This window comes from Hemitrygon akajei, chromosome 26 (genome assembly GCF_048418815.1).
Source record: "Hemitrygon akajei chromosome 26, sHemAka1.3, whole genome shotgun sequence".
NCBI classification, from domain to species: Eukaryota; Metazoa; Chordata; class Chondrichthyes; order Myliobatiformes; family Dasyatidae; genus Hemitrygon; species Hemitrygon akajei.
In genome coordinates this window covers 6,307,692-6,333,748 of record NC_133149.1, presented here as the reverse complement: position 1 = coordinate 6,333,748, position 26,057 = coordinate 6,307,692, and the positions used below count along the sequence as shown (strand labels likewise).

Here is a 26,057-nt window from a genome sequence, read left to right as displayed (position 1 = left end):
TATAAAATATGGAATAGAGGGGAGTGATTCACGTTCAGTTAAATAGGGAACGGAGAGGTGTGATTCCCATTCATATAGATATGGAACGGACGGGAATGATTCCCTTTCATATAAATATGGAACAGAAGGGAGTGATTCCCATACATATAAAATATGGAACGGAGGGCTGTGAATCCATTTCATATAAATATGGGATGGAGGGGTGTGTTTCCCTTTCATATAAAATATGGAACGTAGGGGAGTGATTCCCATTCATGTAAATATGGAATAGAATGGAGTGATTCCCATTCATATAAATAGGGAACAGAGGGGAATGATTCTCATTCATGTAAATATGGAACGGAGGGGAGTGATGACTTTCATATAAATATGGAACAGAGGACAGTGATTCACTTTCATATAAATATGAAATGGAGGGCAGTGATTCTCATTGATATAAATATGGAATGGAGGAGTGTGATTCCCTTTCATATAAATATGGAATGGAGGGGTGTGATTCACTTTTATATAAACATGGAATAGAGGGGCATAATTCCCATTTATTTAAATATGGAATGGAGGGGAGTGATTCACTTCCATATAAATATGGAACAGAAGGGAGTGATTCCCGTTCATATAAATAGGGAACAGAGGGGAATGATTCTCATTCATGTAAATATGGAACGGAGGGGAGTGATCAATTTCATATAAATATGGAACAGAGGACAGTGATTCACTTTCATATAAATATGAAATGGAGGGAAGTGATTCCCTTTCATATAAATATGGAATGGAGGGGTGTGATTCCCTTTCATACAAATATGGAACAGAGGGGTGTGATTCCCATTCATACAGATATGGAACGGAGGGGACTAATTCACTTCCATATAAACATGAAACGTAGGGGAATGATTCGCTTTCATATAAATGTGGAACTGAGGGCAGTGCTTCCCTTTCATATAAATATGGAACGAAGAGCTGTGATTCCCATTCATACAGGTGTGGAACAGACGGGAATGATTCCCTTTCATATCAATATGTAACGTAGGGGAGTGATTCACTTCCATATAAACATGGAACGGAGGGGAATGATTCCCATTGGTATAAATATGGAATGGAGAGAAGTGATTCACTTTCATATAAATATGGAATAAGGGGAGTGATTCCCATTCATATAAAATATAGAATGGAGGAAAACTTTTCCCATTCAAATAAATAAGGAACGGAGGGGAGTGATTCACTTTCATATAAATATGGAACGGAGGAAAGCGATTCCGATTAGTATAAATGTGGAATAGAGGGGTGTGATTCCCTTTCATATAAATATGGAATAGAGGGGCATAATTCCCATTTTTTAAAATATGGAATGGAGGGTAGTGATTCCCATTCATATAAATATGGAATGGAGGGGAGTGATTCTCATTCATATAAATATGGAACAGAGGGGTGTGATTCACTTTCATCTAAATATAGAACGGAGGGGTGTGATTCCCATTCATATAAATATGGAATGGAGGGGTGTTGTTCCCTTTTATATAAATATGGAATGGAGGGGAATGATCCCCATTCATATAAATATGTAACAGAGGGGAATGATTCCCTTTCTTATATAAATATGGAACGGAGGGGAGTGATTCCCTTTGATATAAATATGGAACAGAGGGGAGTGATTCCCTTTCTTATAAATATGGAATGGAGGGGTGTGATTCCCATTCATATAAATATGGAACAGAGGGGTGTGATTCCCATTCATATAAATATGGAACGGAGGGGAGTGATTCCCTTTGATATAAATATGGAATAGAGGGGAGTAATTTCCTTTCATATAAATATGGAATGGAGGGGTGTGATTCCCATTCATATAAATATGGAAGGGAGGGGTGTTTTTCCCTTTTATATAAATATGTAACAGAGGGGAATGATTCCCTTTCTTATATATATGGAATGGTGGGGAGTGATTCCCTTTGATATAAATATGGAACAGAGGGGAGTAATTTCCTTTCATATAAGTATGGAATGGAAGTGAGTGTTCCCCTTTCATCTAAATATGGAATGGAGGGGAGTGATTCCCATTCATATAAATATGGAATGGAGTGTTGTCATTCCCTTTCATATAAATATGGAATGGAGGAGAGTGATTCACTTTCATATAAATATGTATAAATATGTAACAGAGGGGAATGATTCCCTATTCTATAAATATGGAACGGAGGGGTGTGATTCCATTTCATATAAAATATGGAACTGAGGTAAGTGATTCCCATTCATATAGATATGGAACGGTGGGGAATGTTTCTCATTCATAGAAATATGGAATGAAGTGGTGTGATTCTCATTCATGGAAATATGGAACAGAGGGGAATGATTCCCTTTCTTATATATATGGAACGGTGGGGAGTGATTCCCTTTGATATAAATATGGAACAGAGGGGAGTGATTCCCTTTCTTATAAATATGGAACGGGGGGGAGTAATTCCCTTTCATATAAATATGGAATGGTGGGGAGTGATTCCCTTTGATATAAATATGGAACGGACGGGAATGATTCCCTTTGATATAAATATGGAACGGAGGGGAATGATTCCTTTTCATATTAAAATGGAATGTAGGAATGTGTTTTCATTTCATATAAATATGGAATGGATGGGAATGATTCACATTCATATATTTTGGATTGGAGTGGAGTGATTCACATTCGTTTAATCCCTTCATGATGTCCCAAGATATTTTATGAGCCATCAGATAGTTCTTGACGTTTAATGACTGTTTTAATGTCGGATATAGAAGATAGAACCATAGAACATTACAACACAGAAACAGGCCCTTTGGCTCTTCTTGGCTGTGCCGAACCGTTTTTCTGCCTAGTCCCACTGACCTGCACCTGGCCCATATCCCTCCATACACCTCTCAACCATGTACCTGTCCACGTTTTTCTTATTTGTTATAAGTGAGCCTGCATTTACAACTTCATCTGGCAGCTCTGTCCACACTCCCACCACTCCTTGGGTGAAGAAGCCTCCCCTACTAATGTTCCCTTTAAACTTTACCCCCTTCACCCTTAAACCATGTCCTCTGTTTTTTTTTCCGCCCCTAGCCTCAGTGGAAAAAGCCTGCTTGCATTCACTCTATCTATACCCATCATAATGTTATATACCTCTATAAAGACTCCCCTCATTCTTCTACGCTCCAGGGAATAAAGTCCTAACTTTTTCAACCTTTCTCTGTAACTCAGTTTCTCAAGTCCTGGCAACATCCTTGTAAACCTTCTCTGCACTCTTTCAACCTTATTAATATCCTTCCTGTAATTCGGTGACCAAAACTGCACACGATACTCCAAATTCAGCCTCACCAATGCCTTATACAACCTCACCATAACATTGCAACTCTTATACTCAATACTTTGATTTATAAAGGCCAATGTACCAAAAGCTCTCTTTACTACCCCATCTACCTGTGATGCAACTTTTAGGGAATTTTGTATCTGTGTTCCTAGATCCCTCTGTTCTACTGCACTCCTCAGTGTCCTATCATTTACCTTGTATGTTCTACTTTGGTTTGTCCTTCCAAAGGACACACTTGTCTGTATTAAACTCCATCTGCCATTTTTCAGCCCATTTTTCCAGCTGGCCCAGATCCCTCTGCAAGCTTTGAAAACCTTCCTCACTGTCCACTACACCTCCAATCTTTGTATCATCAGCAAATTTGTGGATCCAATTTAACACATTATCATCCAGATCATTGATATAGATGACAAATAACAATGGACCCAGCACTGATCCCTGTGGCACACCACTAGTCACAGGCCTCCACTCACAGAAGCAATCCTCCACTACCACTCTCCGACTTCTCCCATTGAGCCAATGTCTAATCCAATTTACTACCTCACCATGTATACCTAGCAACTGAATCTTCTTAACTAACCTCCCATGCGGGACCTTGTCAAAGGCCTTACTGAAGTCCATGTAGACAACATCCACTGCCTTCCCTTCATCCACTTTCCTGGTAACCTCCTCGAAAAACTCTAATAGATTTGTTAAATATGACCTACCATGCACAAAGCTGTGTTGACTCTCCCTAATACGTCCTTGACTATCCAAATACTTGTAGATCCTATCTCTTAGTATTTATCTCTTATTATCTCCAATAATTTATCTACCACAGATGTCAAACTTACCGGCCTATAATTTCCCGGATTACTTCTAGAGCCTTTTTAAAACAACGGAACAACATGAGCTATCCTCCAATCCTCCGGCACTTGACCCGTGGATATCGACATTTTAAATATATCTGCCAGGGCCCCTGCAATTTCAACAATAATATATAACAGAGTGAAGCTTATCTGTTTAACATCAGCGACAAGCATTGGTAGTTCCTCAGCTTCACAAAAGTACTAACACATAGGACATTTTCTGCACTGAGCTTTGAACAGGAATTCAGATGAACTCCTGACTTTAAAAGATCTCTGGTGAAATTTACAGTCACTTAGCTGGAAAGTTTAACTTTTTCCATTTGCAAGACCCTGCAGCATCGCCTTTGCACCACAGTGGGACATTAATCCAGACTTTGTGCTGATGTTTTTGGAGTCGAGTTTGAGCCAGTCATTTCCTGACCAAGAGAAAAGTGACGAACAGAATATTTATATTAATGAGACATCAATACTCCTGTTGATTTTCGACCACATTCCCCTAATGTTTCCTCTCTTTCATCAGAGTAGAGTAAACATCCTTTCATCTGTTCTCAGTCCCTCTCTTCCCCCATGTGCCCCATGCCACTATCCCTGAATTGTTTTCTCAGACTGATTACTATTTATCTTTCTTCCAGTGCCACCTCTTTCTTTCAAACATCCCATTTAATGATGTTGATAAAAGGGTTATTATTCATTGCAGTACTGCAGGGTGAAGAGCCTGTTCTTCAAAATGTGCAAGCCTGAAGTGGATGTAGTGAGATCTCCACTTCCAGTACATTTTACAATATTTTGCTGTCAGAGTCCCCAGTGTGACTGGTTGCTGGTTGGCACTGGTGAAAGGGCTGGAAGGGCCTGTTTGTGCTGCATCAATCAAACAATAAATAAACACACAGACAGGCACACAGAGACAAACATATACAGTACATATATATCCTCACACATCCACATAGGATGATTTCCAACATTAGACATAGTGTGAAATGAAAATAAAACATTTTAAAAAACAGAAAAAAACACTTTTATTTGTATTTAATGTGCAAATAGCAATAAATATATGTGCAATTCATGTTTAAAAATTGTTAAACACATATACAGTATATTTCACAGTTTGTAAAGAATATTTAAAGAAGTATTTCTAATTCCCATTCACTTAACTGGTTTGGGTTTTTATATTACAAATTTTTTCTAAAATTTACACTGAAATAAGTGCGATAAAAAAAACAAAGTTGATGTTTTGCTTTATGTTTAATAAAGCAACTTAAACTGTGCTCTCTTTTATATGATCTTCACATGTATCATCAGAGCATTCTTTAATTTGTTCCTCTGGATTTATATGGATTATATATTGTGGTTGAAGAGCAGACTCTGTAAAGAAAAATAAATCATATACTGTGATTATAATGAGCTGTATGTTTAACAATCATGATAATTTCAGCAGAAAAATGACAACCACAAAAACATGATGATAGAAATCTTAAAAAGTAGAAAATGCTGGAAAGAGATGAAGACCTTTCATTTTAATGCTGTATCCCTCCCCACACCTGCAGTAGTTTATATTCCAGGACAAGTCCTGCTCTTACCAATTTGATTTAGCAAATCTATTAAAGTGGTTCTATTAGTCATCTGAAGCCAGATGATAGTGATAAATGGAGTTAGCATTAGTTTATTGCACAAACAGTGACTGGGTTGTGGATGAAGGGTTGTAGTAAACTGAAGCTACAAGTTCAGTTTTATTTAGGTTCAGCATCTCAAATTGTCCCTACACCTTTCATTATCTCAGTGCTCCCCAGTGATCCCCAGATCAGTCAATATTTGAGCTTTAATCTGATGGAACAATGCAAAGAACAGTTTAAAAGGGGGAATCTAGTCATGTAACAGTCAGTGGTTTATCTACAGATCAACTTTTGAGCATTTGGACAAGATTTCATAAGTGTGACTATGGAGAGGAAAATGGTGTAATCTTTTGAAATTCACCTAATTCAAGTCACACTTATGCTTAAAAATGAAATACATGAAACCTTAATTTGCTTCATGCACATTCCCATTTTGAGCAGTTTTGTGAGATCCTGATACAGAATTGTCAGCTGAACATAGGAATTAGCACAATGTTTTCTGTTGATATAGTGCCAGCTGGAGTGTTTTGGCATGCATCTCCCAGAAATTCAATAATTCAATAAGTGTGACACACCAATTCTATTTTTTTAATTGAATTGAATGCAGACTCTTAACAGCTGGTGTTACAGAAGTCTCCTGTGCCTGACCAGATGTGTTATAGAAAGTGAGGGCATCATCATTTTCCCTGTCAAGGCTGATAAGGAAATGGGGGTTACTTGCTTCCTTTAGTTGATACAGTCAATGCATCAAGGGCAGTGGTTCCCAAAGTGGGTGATACTTTGTGAACCCCTCCCCGCCTCCAGGTATAGTGGGAGTTTCTAAGGGGGCAATAAAGATAAAGATAGTGGTGCTCTGTAGTGGTGGTGGCAGCTGAGGGATTACAGGCTTGTTTTAAGAAATGAATTACAGGCACTTATTATAGGCATTTGATCCTCAATGCCTCATAATTGATTACAATGATCATGTATCACCTCAGCTCTTGCTAATCTTCCATTCTCTTAGACTTTGCTGGAAGCACATTATAGTTGTTGAAAAGCAATGTGACATTTCTGTGTTTGGCGTATCTTGAGAAGTCTGGACTGAAGAAATTGTGTCATTTCCGAGCATTGCCATTCACTAGAGTGTTAGCTAGTATGATTCCCATAATCTAATCACACAATGGCACAGTTCCTGTGACTTAGGGTATGGTGTTCAATGGAGTAAAGTTCAGCATCTGTCCTTTCAAATGGTCTTGACTGCATTTCTCTAGCTCATGACCCAATCAAGATGTCTGTGCCCCACTCTATGTACTGTCAGGCAGAATCAGGTTTTGCCTGAGCTATGACAATGTCATAACTTTCCTCTTCATTGATCGCAAGCTTGAAGTTGGACTTAAACAGGCAACTGACTGTGGTCGTTAATCAAAAACGAAAATGGCAGAAGCAGACCAAATGAAAAAGAAGTGTAGATAGTATAATGTGGAATATCTGAAATAGGAATTCACATCAGCACCAGGCAACTAACAGCAGTCAATGTGTCTGTTGTGTGAAAATGTTTATTCAAATGAGGCAATGAAACTGTCCGGGCTCCATGAACATTTGAAGAGAATACACTCTGATAAAGCAAACAAGAGCCTGGCTTATTTTCAGTCACTTCATGAAAACTTTCAGAAATGGAAACACTTCAAAACATGTCTGGCAGCACTTCACAACAAAAGAGTGATGGGTTGTGTGCTTCATACATTTCATTGCTCATTGCTAAATCTGGAAAGCCACATACAATTGGTGAGGAACTGATTCTGCTGGCAGTAAGGAAGTTCTGAGTACCGTTTTGCATAAGTTTCCAGACTGAATAAAGTGATTTTGCTCAGTGACAACTCTGTTCAAAGATGAATAGATGAAATGTCTGAGAACATGGAAGACACATTGTGCAACATACATAGCACAACAGAATTTGCTCTGCAGTTAGATGAGTCAACTTTGCCAGACAACGAATCTTTGCTTCTGAGTTATATTTGCTTCTCAGTTATATGTAATTCATAAAAGATAAAACCATGGTTCAAGACTTGTTATTTGCAAGGGAACTAGAACAGGTAAGAAGGGGCAGTGAATATTTCAGGTTGTTGAGCAATTTTTCAAAGAGAAGGACATTCTGTCACCAATATTCTTGCTTGTGCACAGATGGGACATCATCAATGACAGGATGCCACTGTGTGGTTATTACTTCCTTGAAAAAAGCTGTACATAACATATTTACCATTCTCTGTGTAATTCAAAGACATCTTGTCGCAAAAAAGCTTTATTATCATAGCAGTAAATAAAATCAAGTTCCATGCTTTTAATTCTCAACTATTTCAGGAGCTTTACATTGAGAATGATGAACAGTTTGAACACTTGCTGTTGCCCACACAAGTCAGATGGCTCTCAAAAGGAAACTGCTCAAGATGCTTTTATGCAATTTTTGAAACTGATAAAATTCTATGAAGACTTGAATGCATCATTCAGTAATCAGCTCAGGAATATGAGGCATGACACTGCTTGTTAGTCAGAATTATTTGCAAAGTTTAATGAAATCCATCTTCAATTGTAAGGAAAAGATGTGAATCCTATCAAAGTCAAATCAGTTGTCTCCACATTTCTGTCCAAGTCAACCCTATTTAAGTGCAACATTAGCCGCCGTGACCGTTTCCAATTTCCGAGCCTCTCTAAGTTGGAAGAGAAAGAAAAAATACCATATATGATCTTCAGTATACTGTGCCCACTTGGATGAGCTGTGTAAAGATATTTCAGAGAGATTTCAGGATTTTCTCTCGATACGAATTCCAGATTGGGTAATAAATCCATTCCTGAACACTTGTAATGAAGAGCTAACAGGAAGGATGGAAGAAGAACTGATCTTGCTATAAAATGTCTTTGAGCTGAAGCTGAGGTTAAAGCAATCCTATCAAGACATTTGGTTGCAGAAAGAAATCTGTGATTGCTACCCTCCACTGTGGAAAGATGTCAAGATGTTCTTTATTGCCTTTCCAACATTATGTTTAGTGGAGTGCAGTTTCAGTGCAGTCACCCAACATTCTCAAATCAATGAAACAGACTGCAAATTGCTGAACATGCGGATCTGAGTGAAATTCAGCCTGATGTTGAGAAGCTGACATCACTGCATCAAACCCATCCATCTCATTGAAAGATGAAAACATAATGAAGTAATGAATAGCTGGACTAGTAATGCTCTAAAATTGTGATGAAAATTATTTTTACTGTAATTAAATAAATAAATAATTTTCTTTGTAGCTTTAAATAGATTTGAAATTTTTTTTTCAATTATTTGCCACTGCTTTGAATTTGCAGTTTCTGTTTTCTTTCATTGAGCATCGTAACTCAAGTGTCTTTATGGTTAGGGAAAGGGAGGAGGGCAGTGGGAGCCAATAAAGGTTGGAAACCACCTACCTAGGGTGCAGTGTTGATTATTAACAACTGTCTATGATGTAAACATTGGTATAATTGCAGCAAGTGATCAATATCAACTGAGAAGTAAGGACTTTAGTTACATTTGAGGCTAATGGTGTAGCACTGTCAATGTGCTAGCAACTTAGAACATAGAACATAGAATATTACAGCACATTACAGGCCCTTCAGCCCACAATGTTGTGCCGACCCTCAGACCCTGCCTCCCATATAACCCCCCCCCACCTTAAATTCCTCCATATACCTGTCTAGTAGTCCCTTAAACTTCACTAGTGTATCTGCCTCCACCACTGACTCAGGCAGTGCATTCCATGCACCAACCACTCTCTGAGTAAAAAAACCTTCCTCTAATATCCCCCTTGAACTTCCCACCCCTTACCTTAAAGCCATGTCCTCTTGTACTGAGCAGTGGTGCCCCGGGGAAGAGGTGCTGGCTGTCCACTCTGTCTATTCCTCTTAATATCTTGTACACCTCTATCATGTCTCCTCTCATCCTCTTTCTCTCCAAAGAGTAAAGCCTAGCTCCCTTAATCTCTGATCATAATCCATATTCTCTAAACCAGGCAGCATCCTGGTAAATCTCCTCTGTACCCTTTCCAATGCTTCCACATCCTTCCTATACTGAGGCGACCAGAAATGGACACAGTACTCCAAGTGTGGCCTAACTAGAGTTTTATACAGCTGCATCATTACATTGCATCTTAACTACCCTATCTACCTGTGAGGCAACTTTCAGGGATCTGTGGACATGTACCCCCCAGATCCCTCTGCTCCTCCACACTACCAAGTATCCTGCCATTTACTTTGTACTCTGCCTTGGAGTTTGTCCTTCCAAAGTGTACCACCTCACACTTCTCCGGGTTGAACTCCATCTGCCACTTCTCAGCCCACTTCTGCATCCTATCAATGTCTCTCTGCAATCTTCGACAATCCTCTACACTATCTATAACACCACCAACCTTTGTGTCGTCTGCAAACTTGCCAACCCACCCTTCTACCCCCACATCCAGGTCGTTAATAAAAATCACAAAAATTAGAGGTCCCAGAACAGATCCTTGTGGGACACCACTAGTCACAACCCTCCAATCTGAATGTACTCCCTCCACCATGACCCTCTGCCTTCTGCAGGCAAGCCAATTCTGAAACTTACAGGGCAATCAAGCTTTGTAAGATACATATTAACCTGCATACTGGGTTATGTCTTGGAATTGCATCCTGGTGTACACTTCAATATACAATTACTGTTTGAAGACAATTTAAACATGCAATGATTACAGGCATTTCTGGCCATCCCATTACAGGAAGAACGTGGAGGCTTTGGAGAGGGTGCAGAAGAGGTTCACTGGGATACTGTATGGGTTAGAGGGGATTAATTATAAGGAGATGTTGGAAAGACTTGGATTGTGTTCTCTGGAGCTTTGGTGGTTGAGGGGAGACCTGAAAGAAGTTTATGGAAGTATGAGAGGAAGAGATAGGAGAGACAGCCAGACTAAAGGTAGAAATGTCAAAAATTAGAGGACATAAGTAGTATTGACCATTTTTACCTCAGAGAGAGAGGAGGAAAGTTTAAAGTTTTTACACAGGTATCTGAAATACACTACCAGGGTTAATAGTGGAAACAGGTATGATTTGAGAGGCTTCTGGACAGGCAGGGAATGGAGGGGCATGTGCTGACAGAAGAGAGTTGAAGTTAGCATTATGCTTGATACTGAAGTAGTGGGCCATGGGCCTGATCCTGTGCTGTACTCTTTTGTTCTATGCTCTAGGCACATGCTTTTCTTCAATAACATTGAAGTTTAACCTTGTTATCATCTATTCACTGACCCTTGTGTTGATTTATTACCCTGGTAGTACCTTGTCCTTTTAATCTTGGCTTTGTTTCTCTGTTCTTGATTTAAAGAGACTATTCATATTCAACAGAAGCAGAGAGCCAGTTCATTTTACATAGGAATAATTCCTAAATCATGTGGTCAGCCTTACCAAAATTGCCTTGGTTATTGTTTTCTGTTCGACCATTTTCTTCATTACTTGACTTATTTGATCTGTTACTATCCCCAATGGTGTCAGATTCATCTTTTTCTGCAATAAATGAAAAAAAATGTAACCGTGGAATCTAAAATTACAACAATGATGCTTAGCACTCCATTTGTTCTTCGCAAACAAAGTCTCGTTTGAAGAATGCAAAGATGGGAGGTAAAGCCATATTAGTGTGGAGTCTTTGAGTAATAGTGCCTGTGAGGGCAACCAAAAGGATAACTCTTAATTTAGTAAAAAAATGTCAGTGCGTATTTAACGCTGAGGGTAGCAGGGAATCTTAAAAGTTAGTAAACGTACAAGAAATTGACTTACGCTTTCTCCACTTTAAATGCTCTTTCCATAATTTTAGCACAAATAATTGGAAGACGATGACCAAGCCACAAATCAGGAAAGCTACAAGTATCAGTAATAGGGCTCCATTCTTCTTCATGTGTTGTTTCTCATACTTGGCATCATTTTCCACTGTAGGAAATAGAAGCAAGATTAATAATAACTGTGCTTCTGTTTTAATCTGCTCTTTATATTGCTACCCATGAGAGTAACTAATCCAACAGATGATAACATTGGAAAACCTTGGTCACATTTCTTGGTTGGTATGAAATGCTTGCTTAGAAATTCAATTGCATAAAGCTTTTGTTCAGTGAAAAGAAACTGAAAGACAACTTTATCCAAATTGGAAAAAAACACAAACATTTCTCGGATGTTTTACTTCTTCAGAAATGAATCTGGGCACTCCCCAGTGTCAGTCACATTTGTGCACCTGACACAATTTCAGTGGCAGCTATGGGCAGTACCAATGGTCCTTTTAGAACATTTCAGAGAGGATCCCAAGGTTTATAAAGCAATTCCTTCCTTGCCATGCATCCTCTTGCAACTCTCCCATCATTCAACCCTGTCCCTGTAAACTACCTGATCTTGTAATCTACCCAACAAGGCCCAAGACTCTTCAATCCCTGATCTCTGATACCCATTGGTCTTGACTCCAACCTTTTGATCTCTCAAACCTCGAAAGGCCAGACTTCATGATTCTTTGAGCACCCTTCCCCCTAATGCCAATCCCCAACTCCCAATCTCACCAATCAGCACCTGACTTTTGTGACCTTGGAATTAGTTTAGAGAAACTTACTGATATTATTGTTTTGACATTTTATTGTGGAAGTTGAATTCTTATTTTCAATGGATGAAATACTTGTTTCATTCCAGGTAGATGTAGAATTAAACGCAATCCCTTCTGAAAAGTAAATGTGTGATTTAATGCAATGAAGTACAATAATTATTGATTAATGTACATTTGGAACAGTACACAAGTATTGTTCTATAAAAGGAAACCAGTTGAGAAACCAGTTTATAACTTGGTCTGAAGTTCATGGTTAAATTCTACCGGGCTAGAAATCCTTTGATTTTTTGCATAGTTTTATTGTGTGCTTGTGGTTGTTTAATTGTTATTATCTTTGCTGCTATACAATTTATGTTTGCTAGCTTTTTTTATATAACTATTTATACACATGTAAGTGTGTAGTATGTTTCTTATTGGTTGCAGTGTGTGTATGCAGTTCTTTAGTCTGTCCCTTAGTAGTTACATTTGTATGCTTCTGGAAACTTTTCTTGGAATTGCATTAGTTGAACAGAGGCTATCTGATTGGTTGACCCTTATCTGCAGATTTGAATGGAATATTTCTCATCTATGGGGCATAAATCCAACATGTTTAAGGAGTTTAGGATGGTTAACCTTGTGGTTCAGGTTTGTGTCCATTAGTTTTAAATAATTTCTTTCTAATTAACAAGGAAACAGCATTGTAGTGGTTAAGTTATGGGACTAGAGTCCTGAAACATTGGAAAAATGTGAGTTATTTCACCCTTTGAGTCACAGTAATATAAGGTAATAGGAGCAGGAGTGGGGCACATGGCAGTCAGTCCTGTGACAATGGTTGAACTGTCCAAGCCTCAATTCCTCATCCTTGATGGTTCCCTATCTCCCAATTCCTGAAATTTATTTTCAAAGCATTTTCTTCTTCCTCTTTTAAATATCTTCACAGATCTATTCCCCACAACCCTCCAGAACAGAGATTTTCAGAAATTCACTGCACTTTATGAGAGTGCTCCATGTTGGCTTCAATGCAGAGAATTTTATCCAATCCCATCTTACTCTTCTTTCTTTCACTGTTGCAAATTATTTTTCATCACTGGCTTTGTATTTCCCCACAGAAAACCCTTGCCCCTCTGACTTTTCTCTTTCACTTTAAACCTGCACTATATTCATACCTCTCCATGGCAATAGGTAACTAAATTAAAATAGAACGTAAAACCAGTGTTAGTAATGAAAACCCTGCATTTTCAGTAAAAATCACATTAATCCCCTTCAGGAAAATGTGCTGTACTTCCCCAGTTACACTGTGACTATTGGGTGATGATAATATGATTTACTCTTTATAGTGTTTGAAAAGGCTCATCAAACCAACTTCAAATACTAGCCTTTCCATGAATTAACTGAGTTAATAAATACAATCTTCAAAGAGTGTGTTTGTGTTTTGAGGTATTGGTGCTGAAAGTTTAATACCTGAATGGTATTTACTAATCCCAATAGAAATACAATGGTGATCAATCACTATGCTTATTCTGACAATCATCAATGAATAATGAGCACATTCATTGATTCAAAATTGATTCAAAGTTGATCACTTTTCTAAACCTGATACAATTGAATCCCTAGGTAGAATTTTCTTAAATATTTTATTGCTAATAGATATAAGTTGGAATTTATCCTTTCCTGATGATCTAATTGAATAATGCTTTTCACCCTCATGTCAAATCACAAACAACAAAATCATGAAACTGAGAAGGCTATTGTATTTTTCTCATTTTTAGTAATAATAGAATGTAACTTGTCAACTTGCAGGTGGAGGATGCCTGTTAGTCACAGGTCAGGGGATTAGTACTGATAAAGTGTTCTCTCCATGGGGGCCCAGTGAGGAAATTGAGTGGATGAGGGAGTAGGAGTTCAACTGGATCTGCAGTGAAGAGGTTTGGATATTCCCTTCCACTGTCTGCTCCAACGTATTGACAGGAAAGTCCTGTTTACATACCATTTCTTTCGGTGCTGGTTTCATTTGAATTAAAGAGATTGCTGTCATTTGCTGAAAAAGATAGAGAAAAGGATGATAAAATATACTCTGGGTATAAATTTACATTTAAAAAAGGAAACATTTCTGCTTAGCAACTCACCAGTGAATGAGTCCGTTTCATTCGGGAAGGTGCTTCGTTGCATTTTTGTGAATGGTAACTCTGTGTTTGGTGTTGAGCTTGGATTCATTGTTGTCTCATTTACTATGGAGGAAACAAAAATCTAGTTGTCAAAGTTAATCCAAAAAGAGCTGTTAATATTTTCAAATGAATAATTCTTCCCAGCAATGGTCCTATATACACATTGAAAAGCAAGAAGCTGCAAGACTCTGGAAATCTGAAATTGAAAGAGAACAGGATCTGTGAAAACTTATTACTTCACACCGATTACCTTTATTCAGAACATGTAACATCAGTTGGATGTTATGACAAAGCTTTCTGCATATCATGCACATGTATCAGTGTAAAAGAAATATATTTTTCTCCATTTGAATTGAATGGAGTGCTGCTCTTTGATGAAAAAATAGGAAAAAGGGTTTTAACTATATCATGGCCATAAGATTTATTTTTTAAAAAAAGAACGTATTTCATTTTGCAATAACTTTTAGATAAGATCATACAGTAGATCTTAGATCACTTAAATGAGCACCACAGATGAAAGAAAAATGGAGGGCGATGTAAGGTTAGGTTGATCGAAGGCTGCCACAACATGATAGGCTGAAGGGCTTGTAATGTGCTGTACTGTTCTATTCTCATGTCCTACAAGGGAATGAATCTACTTTATTGATTTTTTGTGAATGGTCATTCCATGAAGGGTGCTGAGCCTGTTACTGGTTGAAAGTAATTTGAGAAAAGGATAGCAAATGTATAATCGTTCCCTATAGCTACCTTCCGTACAAATGGATACATGAGAAAATGTAGATTCTGGAAGTACGATGATCTCAGCAACATTTCTCTTCTCTCTCATTTTATCCTTTGAATGCTAAAGTAAATGCCAGTTTCCTTACCTATAGGCAAGGTCACAAATTTACAGTTACATATGAAAACTCCATTTTGACTGAGAAAAAACATTATAATTATCTTAGGAATTCCTCAGTAGAAACAAGTTGCTCACAGAGTCCTGATTAAAACAGATATCTCTGATTAAAACACACATGGTTCTGACTAAAACACATAGAGTCCTGATTAAAACACATAGTTCTGATGATGGGTGACAGTCTGATGTGTCGACTGTTTATTCTTTTCCATAGATGCTCGCTGACCTGCTGAGCTCCTCCAGTATTTTCTTTGTATTGCTCTGGATTTCCTCTGCATTCTTCTGCATATAACCTCCAGAGGATGGAGGTTATACACAATGAGCTGCCAGAGGAGATAGCAGAGGCAGAAGTGATGACATTGTTTAAAAGGTACTCGGACAGGTGATGAACCCTCCATTGGTCAGGGTCGACCATGGATGTTGCATCCTAGCTGTCTAGATACGCAGGCCTGGGCAGTATGATATGGAGAGCAAGCTGTTGCCCATATAGCAGGCTCCCCCTCTCTATGCATCTGATGGACCCAAAGGAATGGCAGAGACTAATACAGTTTGGCACCAGCAATGTTGCAAGAGTTGCCAGTCAGCACTGAACTCATTGCAGGTCTGCCTTAGGGATTCCTGCTCTGGATTTTCCCTCGGGGTTTACTCCCAAAGCCTTCCCCATGAGTGGGTAGTGGAGTTTTCCTTCTCCTTGCTGAGCCCCATCTGCCTTTGCCCCTTCTCCTGTCAGTAGAAATGCTTCTGCCGGACTTAATAGATAAGCCAAGATCTGGACTTGGTTGTCAGAGACTATATGAGATGCACACCATTGGGAGCATTTAATAAGTAGTGGGAGGTTATCCCCATTACCTCCCCCGGCTATACCAACCTTAAGGAACACTTGGATAGGAAAGGAGAAGAGTGACAAGGCCCTAATTCAGGCAGATAAGATTATTGTAGGGAGGCATCATGGCTGAGTTGGCCTGGAGAACCCATTTTTGTTCTGTACAGCTTTGACTCCATTTCAAAGCTGATAGCAGTTTCTGTATTTCTTAAATATTTCATTCTGCATTTTAATTATTTTTTTTAATCAAGACTATCCTATTTAAAAAGCATCAAACATTTGACATGGGAGATGAGATGTTAATAGGTATGCTTGATCTCTTATTTCAGTCAGGATCATCTGTTAGCTGTTACTTGAACTGAACTTTCTGTCCGTAATTTAATCAGTATATATTTAATTATTAATGGGACAGTTTCAAATGAATAGATCTGTTTTACAGTATTGTAAGATTAAAGTAGTGGGATGGCCCGTGGCATAAGAGTGTTGCTGTTGGGCCGGAGGCATTGAAATGTGATTATTTGCAGTATTTATAATGTTGTAAACAATTCTCTGTTAGGAAGAAATGTAGTTGCTTACAGAAACAAGAAAATGTGTGATCCACAAAGGGTATCTCGTGCATCTACTCCCTACGGCCAGTTATGCAGTAGGCAGTGAAAATCAAAAATACTAACATGTTGAGAAAAAAGAGAGCTACACAGAGAAAATGCTGGAGGAACTGAACAGGTGAGGCAGCATCTATTGAAAGGAATAAACAGCCGACGTGTGGGCAGCAATGGTCGGGAGCAAGTGTAGAGATTGCGTGCTCTGCTCATTAAGACAAATGGTCGGGAACAAGAAAAAGTAGGAAGAATAATTAAAGCACCTGGCATTAAAAGACAATGACAGTGGCAATGGCAGTTAGAGACAAAAGCAGTGAATACTTGAAATTCCAAGTACTGCAAAACAATGTTGAAATTAGTGTTTTGTTGATTATCTACGTATCACAACCTCTTGATTTACGAATCTAAAGTACCACCTCATCTCACTGTTGTTTTCTATTGTACCAGTATTCTGATTTTCTGCCCCTGAACACACATTGCTTTCTGCTTCTCTACTCGCAGCCATCTTGAACCATTCACTATTTTACCAGTATTCTGGTTTTTTGCCCCTGAACACACATTCCTTTGTCAGTATATCATCCCTCCCCTACACACCCCTACAATCTGCTGGATTTCCTGGCCCGGTTTTTGTACTGCTGATGAGACTAAAATCTGTGTACTTATTCCCATGTATTGCATAGGATTTTTTTCAGTTTTGATCTCATCATTCTCTTGAACCCAGTTTAAATAACAGCTGATCAGAACTGGATTCTGTGCCAGACAGTTTATTTTTAGGCGGTTTTCTACAAGTGATGAGTGCAGTATTGAAATTTCTGTCCTGTAAAAAAGCAAGTTACTGATGCGACCTCTACTGCTTCACATATAATAATTATTATTATGTCTACTTAGTAAGAGATGGGAAATAGGAACAGCAGTAAGGCAAATAACCCAAGGAGTCCACTGTGTGGGGAAATGGAAAACTACGAGGGAGTTGAATTGGGCCAATCACTATCACTAATATTGCCTTGCAAAGCCAGCAGGGAATGTGATGTGCAAGCTTCTGTTGGAATAATACTACATCAACACATTCATGACAGAGCTTCACAAACAGAACCAATACTGGTGAAAATATATATGATTGTTTTCAAAAGGAGAGATCACTGGTTTTTTTTAGTAGATTTTTAATTTTATAGAAACACAGAGGATGAGAAATGTGCAGGTTGTGCAGGTTGCCACCTTCCTTTGACAGCAATAATCACCATTTCCCCTGTCAGCACTTTCCAGGCATCTACCACCCTGTTTTCTTTTAAAAAAGAACTTGCCTTGTGTATCTCCTTTAAACTTTCCATCTTTCATCTCTAGTATTTGATATTTCCACCCTGAGGGCAAAAGATCAACAAAATACCCTGTCCATTCCTCTCATAATTTTATATGTTTCCATAAGGTCTCTAACAATGCAGTCAACATCCTGGTGATCATCTGCATCCTCTCCAAAGCCTCCACATCCTGCCTGTAATGTGGAATGCAGAATTCGAACCAATACTCCAAATGAGGCCTACCCAAAATTGAGAAAGTTTTTATATAGAGTAACTTGATTTTCCAACTTCTATACTTAACACCACCACATAGGATTTCATGGAGTCAATGATGAGGATTCCTTGTGTCTATAACAAACTGTACTGCGCTTCTATTGTGTCTAACTTGTTGGTATCTAGGGCAGGCATATTCTCAGTCACATATTACAAGGTCAGGATTTATATTACAAATTTGTTATTTTGGGTATGATATTTGTCATGAATCACTTGCTCGTTAATAAGTTGGCTTATGCTTATTGCCAAACCTTATAAACCAGCATCATTTTATATATTCAACCACATTTAATTTTGTAATTTTCAATTGCATGGTAATGACAAATAGTGAGCACGCAGCAGATTGGGAGATCATGGACTCCTTGTGGACTTTACATGTCAGTTTTAACAAGTGATAGTGCCTTTTGGGACATCTGCAGAACAGGAGATTTCCTGGGTTAATAGCAACTTAGCAAGGGCTAATGAAATAAAGCAAGGTGTAAGTGGAGTGGCCATTGTGGGAGTGCTTATTGTTGGAATGGGCCAGTGTTAGAGTGGTCAGGCTCTGGCTTAACAAATTTGGTAGAGAACAGGTACATGCTAGAACTTAACATTGAGAAGTTAGAGGTATAACAAGTGTGGGCAGGATGGTAGTTCAGGCAGTGGAATGCTGCTCCGGTGAGATGTGGGATTTCAGGGTATCACGTCTGCAGGAAGTGCACACAACTTCAGCTCCTGACTGACAAGGTCAAGAGACTGGAGCAGGAGCTGGATGTAAACTGGACCATTTGGGAGCTGAAAGCCTCATTCTACCAAAGCCGTAAGACCAGAGTGCAGGTTTCAGATAGTAGATGGGTGACCACCAGGAGAAGTGAAGGGAGTAAGCAGTCAGCGCAGGGTTTCCCTATGGCTATTATATAGCGAATTAAGAACCAACAGAAGGCCATAAAAAACCATAAGGAGAGAAAAGATGAAAAATGAACATAAGCTATCCAATAAAAGAGGACACCTAAAGTTTTTCTAAGATATATAAAGAGTAAAAGAGAGGCGAGAATAGATATCGGACTGCTGGAAGATGATGCTGAAGAGGTAGTAAAGGGGAAGACAAAGAAAAAGCAGATGAAAGCAACAAAGGTTACGGGGAGATTTCATAGCTTTTGTCAGTGACTGAAGGCATACACTTTTCATGGATGATCTGTAACTCATTAATCAATAGGCAGAACACAAGATTCTGGATAAAAGATACAAAGTTGACTTTTTTTTAAAACTTGAAGCCATTAATACACAGGTACTAATCCAGGTTTCCTCTTTCTGTAGATTTGTTAGCTTATATTTACCCACTAGGTGGAGCAATGTAGACATAGGAAAGAAATCTAATACAGAAGAAGATGAGTCACATGGCCTTGAAAGCCTGCTCTGTCATTTAGTAACGTTATGATGTCATTTAAACTTTCCTGCCTGGTCCCCATTATACATCCCTACCTGGGAAAAAGACTGTGTACATTGATCCCATCTACCCCCATCAGTTTATACATCTCTATTAGATTTCCCCTAAGGTGCAATGAGTAAAATTCCAGTCTGCTCAACCTCTCTGCATAATTCAGTCCCTTGAGACTCAGCAAGGGACTGAATATCCTCTGCATACTCTGCATCTGAATGATATCTTTGCTATCACGGGGTGATTACACAATACTCCAAATTCGACCTACTGATGTTTTTCGATATACAATGGCCTGGCTGATGAAGACCAGCATGCCAGTAACTTTCTTCATCAACCTATCTACTTGTGAAACCACCTCACGGACCCATGTTTTCTTCAGTCCTAATGCTCTTCTAAGATATTCCCAGGGGCCTGACTGTTCATAGTGAGAAACTGACCCTCATTCACTGTTCTACAATATTCCTCTGGGCCTGGCTGTTCGCAGTGAGAGTCTGATAGTCATTCACTGCTCTATAATATTCCCAGGGCCCAACTGTTCACAGTGAAAGTCTAATCCTCATTCATCTTTCTACAACATTTTCCGACATGCTTTTCTTTAAGTTGTCAATGCAATTCTGTAATCTGTTAGGTTACTCTTCAATGGTTTGCATGTGATCTATCTTTCTGTAGCAGCCGATCATAGGGGAATCTTATCCATGAGCATTGTGAGAAAGATGGATGAGCTTAGAGCAGGGATTAATACCTGGAAATATGATGTTGTAGCTATTAGTGAAACATGGTTGCAGGAGGGGTGTGATTGGCAACTAAATATTCCTGGATTTCATTGCTTGAAGTGTGATAGAATGGGAGGGACAAGAGGGGGAGGTGTTGTGTTGCTTGTCAGAGAAAATATTACAACGGTCCTCTGGCAGGATAGATTAGAAGGCTTGTCTAGGGAGACTATTTGGGTGGAATTGAGGAATGGGAAAGGTGTAGTAACACTTATGAGGGTGTATTATACACCACCTAATGGGGAGCGAGAAGTGGAGGAGCAAATTTGCAAGGAGATAGCAGATATTTGTAGTAAGCACAAGGTTGTGATTGTGGGAGATTTTAATTTTCCACACATAGACTGGGACGCCCATACTGTAAAAGGGATGGATGGTTTGGAGTTTGTAAAATGTGTGCAGGATAGTTTTTTGCAGCAATACATAGAGGTACCAACTAGAGAAGGGGCAGTGTTGGATCTCCTGTTAGGGAATGAGATAGGTCAGGTGACAGAGGTATGTGTTGGGGAGCACTTCAGGTCTAGTGATCACAATGCCATTACTTTCAATATAATTATGGAGAAGGATAGGACTGGACCGAGGGTTGAGATTTTTGATTGGAGAAAGGCTAACTTTGAGGAGATGTGAAAGGATTTAGAAGGAGTGGATTGGGTCAATTTCTTTTATGGGAAGGATGTAATAGAGAAATGGAGGTCATTTAAAGGTGAAATTTTGAGGTTACAGAATCTTTATGTTCCTGTTAGGTTGAAAGGAATACAAGGTAAGGCAAACAAGTAGGGAAGTTATGGAAACTATGATGATTAAAGAGGAGGAAGTACTGGTGCTTTTAAGGAATATAAAAGTGGATAAATCTCCGGGTCCTGACAGGATATTCCCTAGGACCTTGAGGGAAGTTGGTGTAGAAATAGCAGGGGCTCTGACAGAAATATTTCAAATGTCATTAGAAATGTGGATGGTGCTGGAGGATTGGCGTATTGTTCATGTGGTTCCATTGTTTAAAAAGGGTTCTAAGAGTAAACCTAGCAATTATCGGCCTGTAAGTTTGATGTCAATGGTGGGTAAATTAATGGAAAGTATTCTTAGACATTGTATATATAATTATCTGGATAGACAGGGTCTGGTTAGGAACAGTCAACATGGATTTGTGCGTGGAAGGTCATGTTTGATAAATCTTATTGAATTTTTTGAAGTGGTTACTAGGAAAGTTGATGAGGGTAAAGCAGTGGATGTTGTCTATATGAACTTCAGTAAGGCCTTTGACAAGGTTCCACATGGAAGGTTAGTTAGGAAGGTTCAATTGTTAGGTATTAATATTGAAGTAGTAAAATGGATTCAACAGTGGCTGGATGGGAGATGCCAGAGAGTAGTGGTGGATAACTGTTTATTAGGTTGGAGGCCGGTGACTAGTGGTGTGTCTCAGGGATCTGTACTGGGTCCAATGTTGTTTGTCATATACATTAATGATCTGGATGATGGAGTGGTAAATTGGATTAGTAAGTATGCAGATGATACTAAGATAGGTGGTGTTGTGGATAATGAAATAGGTTTTCAAAGCTTGCAGAGAGATTTAGGCCAGTTAGAAGAGTGGGCTGAAAGATGGCAGACGGAGGTTAATGCTAATAAGTGTGAGGTGCTACATTTTGGTAGGAATAATCAAAATAGGACATACATGGTAAATGGTAGGACATTGAAGAATGCAGTAGAACAGAGTGATCTATGAATAATGGTGCATAGTTCCCTGAAGGTGGAATCTCGTGTGGATAGGGTGGTGAAGAAAACTTTTGGTATGCTGGCCTTCATAAATCAGAGCATTGAGTATAGAAGTTGGGATGTAATGTTAAAATTGTACAAGGCATTGTAAGGCCAAATTTGGAGTATTGTGTACATTTCTGGTCACCGAATTATAGGAAAGATGTCAACAAAATAGAGAGAGTACAGAAAAGATTTACTAGAATGTTACCTGGGTTTCAGCACCTAAGTTACAGAAAAAGGTTGAACAAGTTAGGTCTTTATTCTTTGGAGTGTAGAATGTTGAGGGGGGACTTAATAGAGGTATTTAAAATTATGAAGGGGATAGATAGAGTTGACGTGGATAGGCTTTTTTCATTGAGAGTAGGAGAGATTCAAACAAGAGGACATGAGCTGAGAGTTGGGGGGCAAAAGTTTAGGAGTAACATGAAGGGCAATTTCTTTACTCAGAGATTGGTAGCTGTGTGGAATGAGCTTCTAGTAGAAGTGGTAGAGGCAGGTTTGATATTGTCATTTAAAGTAAAATTGGATAGGTATATGGACAGGAAAGGAATGGAGGGTTATGGGCTGAGTGCAGGTCGGTGGGACTAGGTGAGAGTAAGCGTTTGGCACGAACTAGAAGGGTCGAGATGGCCTGTTTCCATGCTGTAATTGTTATATGGTTATATGTCCTTATTTCTGTCTATATAGACTCTGTCAACTGCCTACCCAAAAAGTTGTGCCGACAATCCCTAATCGACTACTGTCTTTCCCAATGTGTACACCTCTTATCTTTCAGAATCTCCTCTAGCAAACTACCTACCACAGATGTTCATCTCACTGCACTGTAGTTCCCAGGCTTTTCTTTGCATGTATTCTTAAATGATGGTCCAGGACTAGCCACCAGACTTGTCGTTTTCTCAGCCGGGATTGTGTCCTGGAGAGGGGAAATTGAGGACCAGAGGACACAACCATAAATAGAAGGATGTCCCTTCAGAACAGAGATGAGGAAGAATTTTATTAGCCAGAGTGTGATGAATCTGTGGAACTCATTGTCACCAACAGCTGTGAAGACCAAGTCATTGGGTACATTTAAAGAAGAGGTTGATAGGTCCTTGAAAGGTAAGGGTGTCAAAGGGGAGAAGACAGGAGAATGGTGGTTGAGAGGGATCAGCAATGACAAGGGTGTCATCATTTTGAGCGTGGCAGAAGTACATTCCAAATGGGATGATAGCTACTGAAACACCATTTCCAGGAGCTTACAGCCCAAACAGCAAGAACGCTACATAGGAGTTTAATTGTTGCCAAGATGAATGGATTAGTTACAGTGGATGAAGAATTGAGATTGAAATCAGAACTCACCATTTGCAGTTTGTGTGTACAATTCAGTTGGTCCAATGAAATTGTCTGTTGCAAATAAAAATAGGGATGATTTGCACAATAAAATTTAAATCAAAGTTATTAAACCTTATTTGATATTTAGTAAATAAGTGACAGCTACTGCTTGTATTCATTGTAGGTCTCTAATGCTTGAAAACGTATATCTCTGTCAAACTGCTTAAGCATTTATGATGATGAAAATTTACTTATAATTATTATTGAATCTGAATGTTTTTTAAGAGTTCTGTTCATTTATGATGATGAAGATTTACTTACAATTGTTATTAAATCTGAATGTTGCTTTAAGAGTTCTGTTCATTAATGCTTCATGTCGAACCACACAGTCAATTCTGAAATTCTTCTCATGAGATTTGATTTTCAATGTACTGATTGTTGTAAACTTTGCACCCTTATTTTCTGGTTTATATTTTGTACGTCCTGTGTTTTCAAAGAGGAGATTTATTAGATAAGTTTTAGTAAAAGAAAAGAGCAATAAGATATTTCCATACTGAAATAAAGTTAACCAATATGAAACTGTTCATTACCAACCCTAGTGTTGGATACTCCAACACCTCCAGTCACTAAAGTCAGGCTCACTGGCCTATAATTTCCTTTCTTCTACTTCCCTCCCTTCTTATAGAATGGAGTGACATTTGCACCTTTCCAGTCCTCAGGAACTAATTCAGGATCTAGTGATTCTTGAAAGATCGTTACTTGTGCCTCCACAATCTCTTCAGCCACCCTTTTCAGAATTCAGGGGTGTAGTCCATTTGGTCCAGGTGGCTTATCTACCTTCTGGCTTTTCAGCTTCCCAAGCACCTTCCCCTTAGTTATAACAATGACATTTACTTCTTCCCCTGACACTCTCACATTTTTGGTTAGTGTCTACCACAGTGAAGACTGATGCAAAGTAATTGCTAAGTTTGTCTTCAATTCTTTGTCTCTCATTGCTACCTCTCCACCATCATTTTCCAGCGGTCTGATGCCCACTCTGGTCTCTCTTTCACTCCTTATATATCTGAAAAAAACTTTTTGTATCCACTTTGTATTATTGGCTAGCTTACTTTCATATTTCATCTTTTCTCTCTTTATGGCTGTTGTAGTTGCCTACAGTTGGTTTTTAAAAGCTTCCCAGTTCTCTACCTTTCCACTACTTTGCTATATATTATATGCCTTCCCTTTTGCTGTTATGCTGTCCAATCCAGAATGCTGTCCCCTCAGTGGGCTCAACCACAAACTGTTTTAAATAGCCATCTGATAGGTATTCTACAAATTCCCTCTCTGGCATTCAGCACCAGTCGAATTTTCCTCAACTACCTGCATATTGAAATACACCATGATTATTGTAACATTGCCCTTTTTCTATGCCTTTGCTGTCTCCCATTGTAATTTATAGTTCACATTCTGGCTACTGTTGGGAGGCCTGTATAGGACTCCCATCAAGGTCTTTTTACCTTTGCAGTTTCTTAACTCTACCAACAAGGATACAACATCTTCCGATTCTCTGTCACCTCTTTCTAAGCCTTTGATTTCATTTTTTTAGCAATAGAGCTACCCTGTGTTCTCTGCCTACCTACTTGCCCTTCTGATACAATGTGTATCCTTGAACATTAAGCTCAAACTACGATCTGTCAGCCACAACTCAGGAATGCCCTCAACATCATACCTGCTATTCTCTAACTGCACCAGAAGGTCATTTATCTTATTCCATATACTGCCTGCATTCAAATATAACACTGTCAGTCCTGTATTCATCGCCCTTTACAATTTCAGCCCTGATAGACTTTAACATCCCACTGACTGCAATTTTGCCCTATCAACTGCCTGTTCTTCCTCACAGCCTCACTACACTCTGTTTCTAGCTGTTTCTTGGCTCTAGGACAGCTTCTTCCACCAGGCCATCAGACTGATGAACTCATGCTGACTTGAGTGTACGCTATATAACATTGATTGTTCTATTCATTATAAATTATTATAAATTACTCTGATTGCACATTGCATATTTAGATGGAGATGTAACATAAAGATTTTTACTCCTCACATATGTGAAGGATGTAAGAAATAAAGTCAATTCAATTCAATACAATACATGAACTGCCTCATCCTCAGCTCTATCGCTCTGGTTCCCATTCCCCTGGCAAATTAGTTTAAACCCTCCCCAACAAATCTGCCTGCAAGGATATTGGTGCCCTCCTCGAGTTCAGGAGTAACCCATCCCTTTTGTACAGGTCATACCTTCCCCAGAAGAGATCCCAATGATCCATAGATCTGAATCCTTGCTCCCTGCACCAATACCTCACCCACACATTCATCTGTCAAATCATCCTATTCTTACCCTCACTGGCACATACCACAGG

At 38.9% G+C, this 26,057-nt stretch overlaps 1 protein-coding gene across 3 annotated transcripts in view; it reads right to left on the bottom strand.

Annotated features, from left to right (window-relative positions):
* Window positions 1–5,277: 5,277 nt before the first annotated feature.
* Window positions 5,278–26,057, bottom strand: part of LOC140716668 (cytotoxic and regulatory T-cell molecule) — a 32,216-nt gene continuing 11,436 nt past the window's right edge. Inside the window, exons 5-12 of one of the 3 annotated variants that reach the window (XM_073029490.1) lie at window positions 23,977–24,138; window positions 23,683–23,727; window positions 14,482–14,583; window positions 14,343–14,393; window positions 12,386–12,490; window positions 11,572–11,721; window positions 11,203–11,301; window positions 5,278–5,530 (exon numbers count right to left, since the gene is read on the bottom strand). In XM_073029490.1, the coding sequence (XP_072885591.1) occupies window positions 5,424–5,530; window positions 11,203–11,301; window positions 11,572–11,721; window positions 12,386–12,490; window positions 14,343–14,393; window positions 14,482–14,583; window positions 23,683–23,727; window positions 23,977–24,138 (821 nt within the window). In that variant the 3' untranslated portion in view covers window positions 5,278–5,423. Of the gene's footprint in view, window positions 5,531–8,260; window positions 8,463–11,202; window positions 11,302–11,571; window positions 11,722–12,385; window positions 12,491–14,342; window positions 14,394–14,481; window positions 14,584–23,682; window positions 23,728–23,976; window positions 24,139–26,057 lie in introns of those variants that run through there. The other 2 variants (XM_073029488.1, XM_073029489.1) reach the window with 2 other exon arrangements.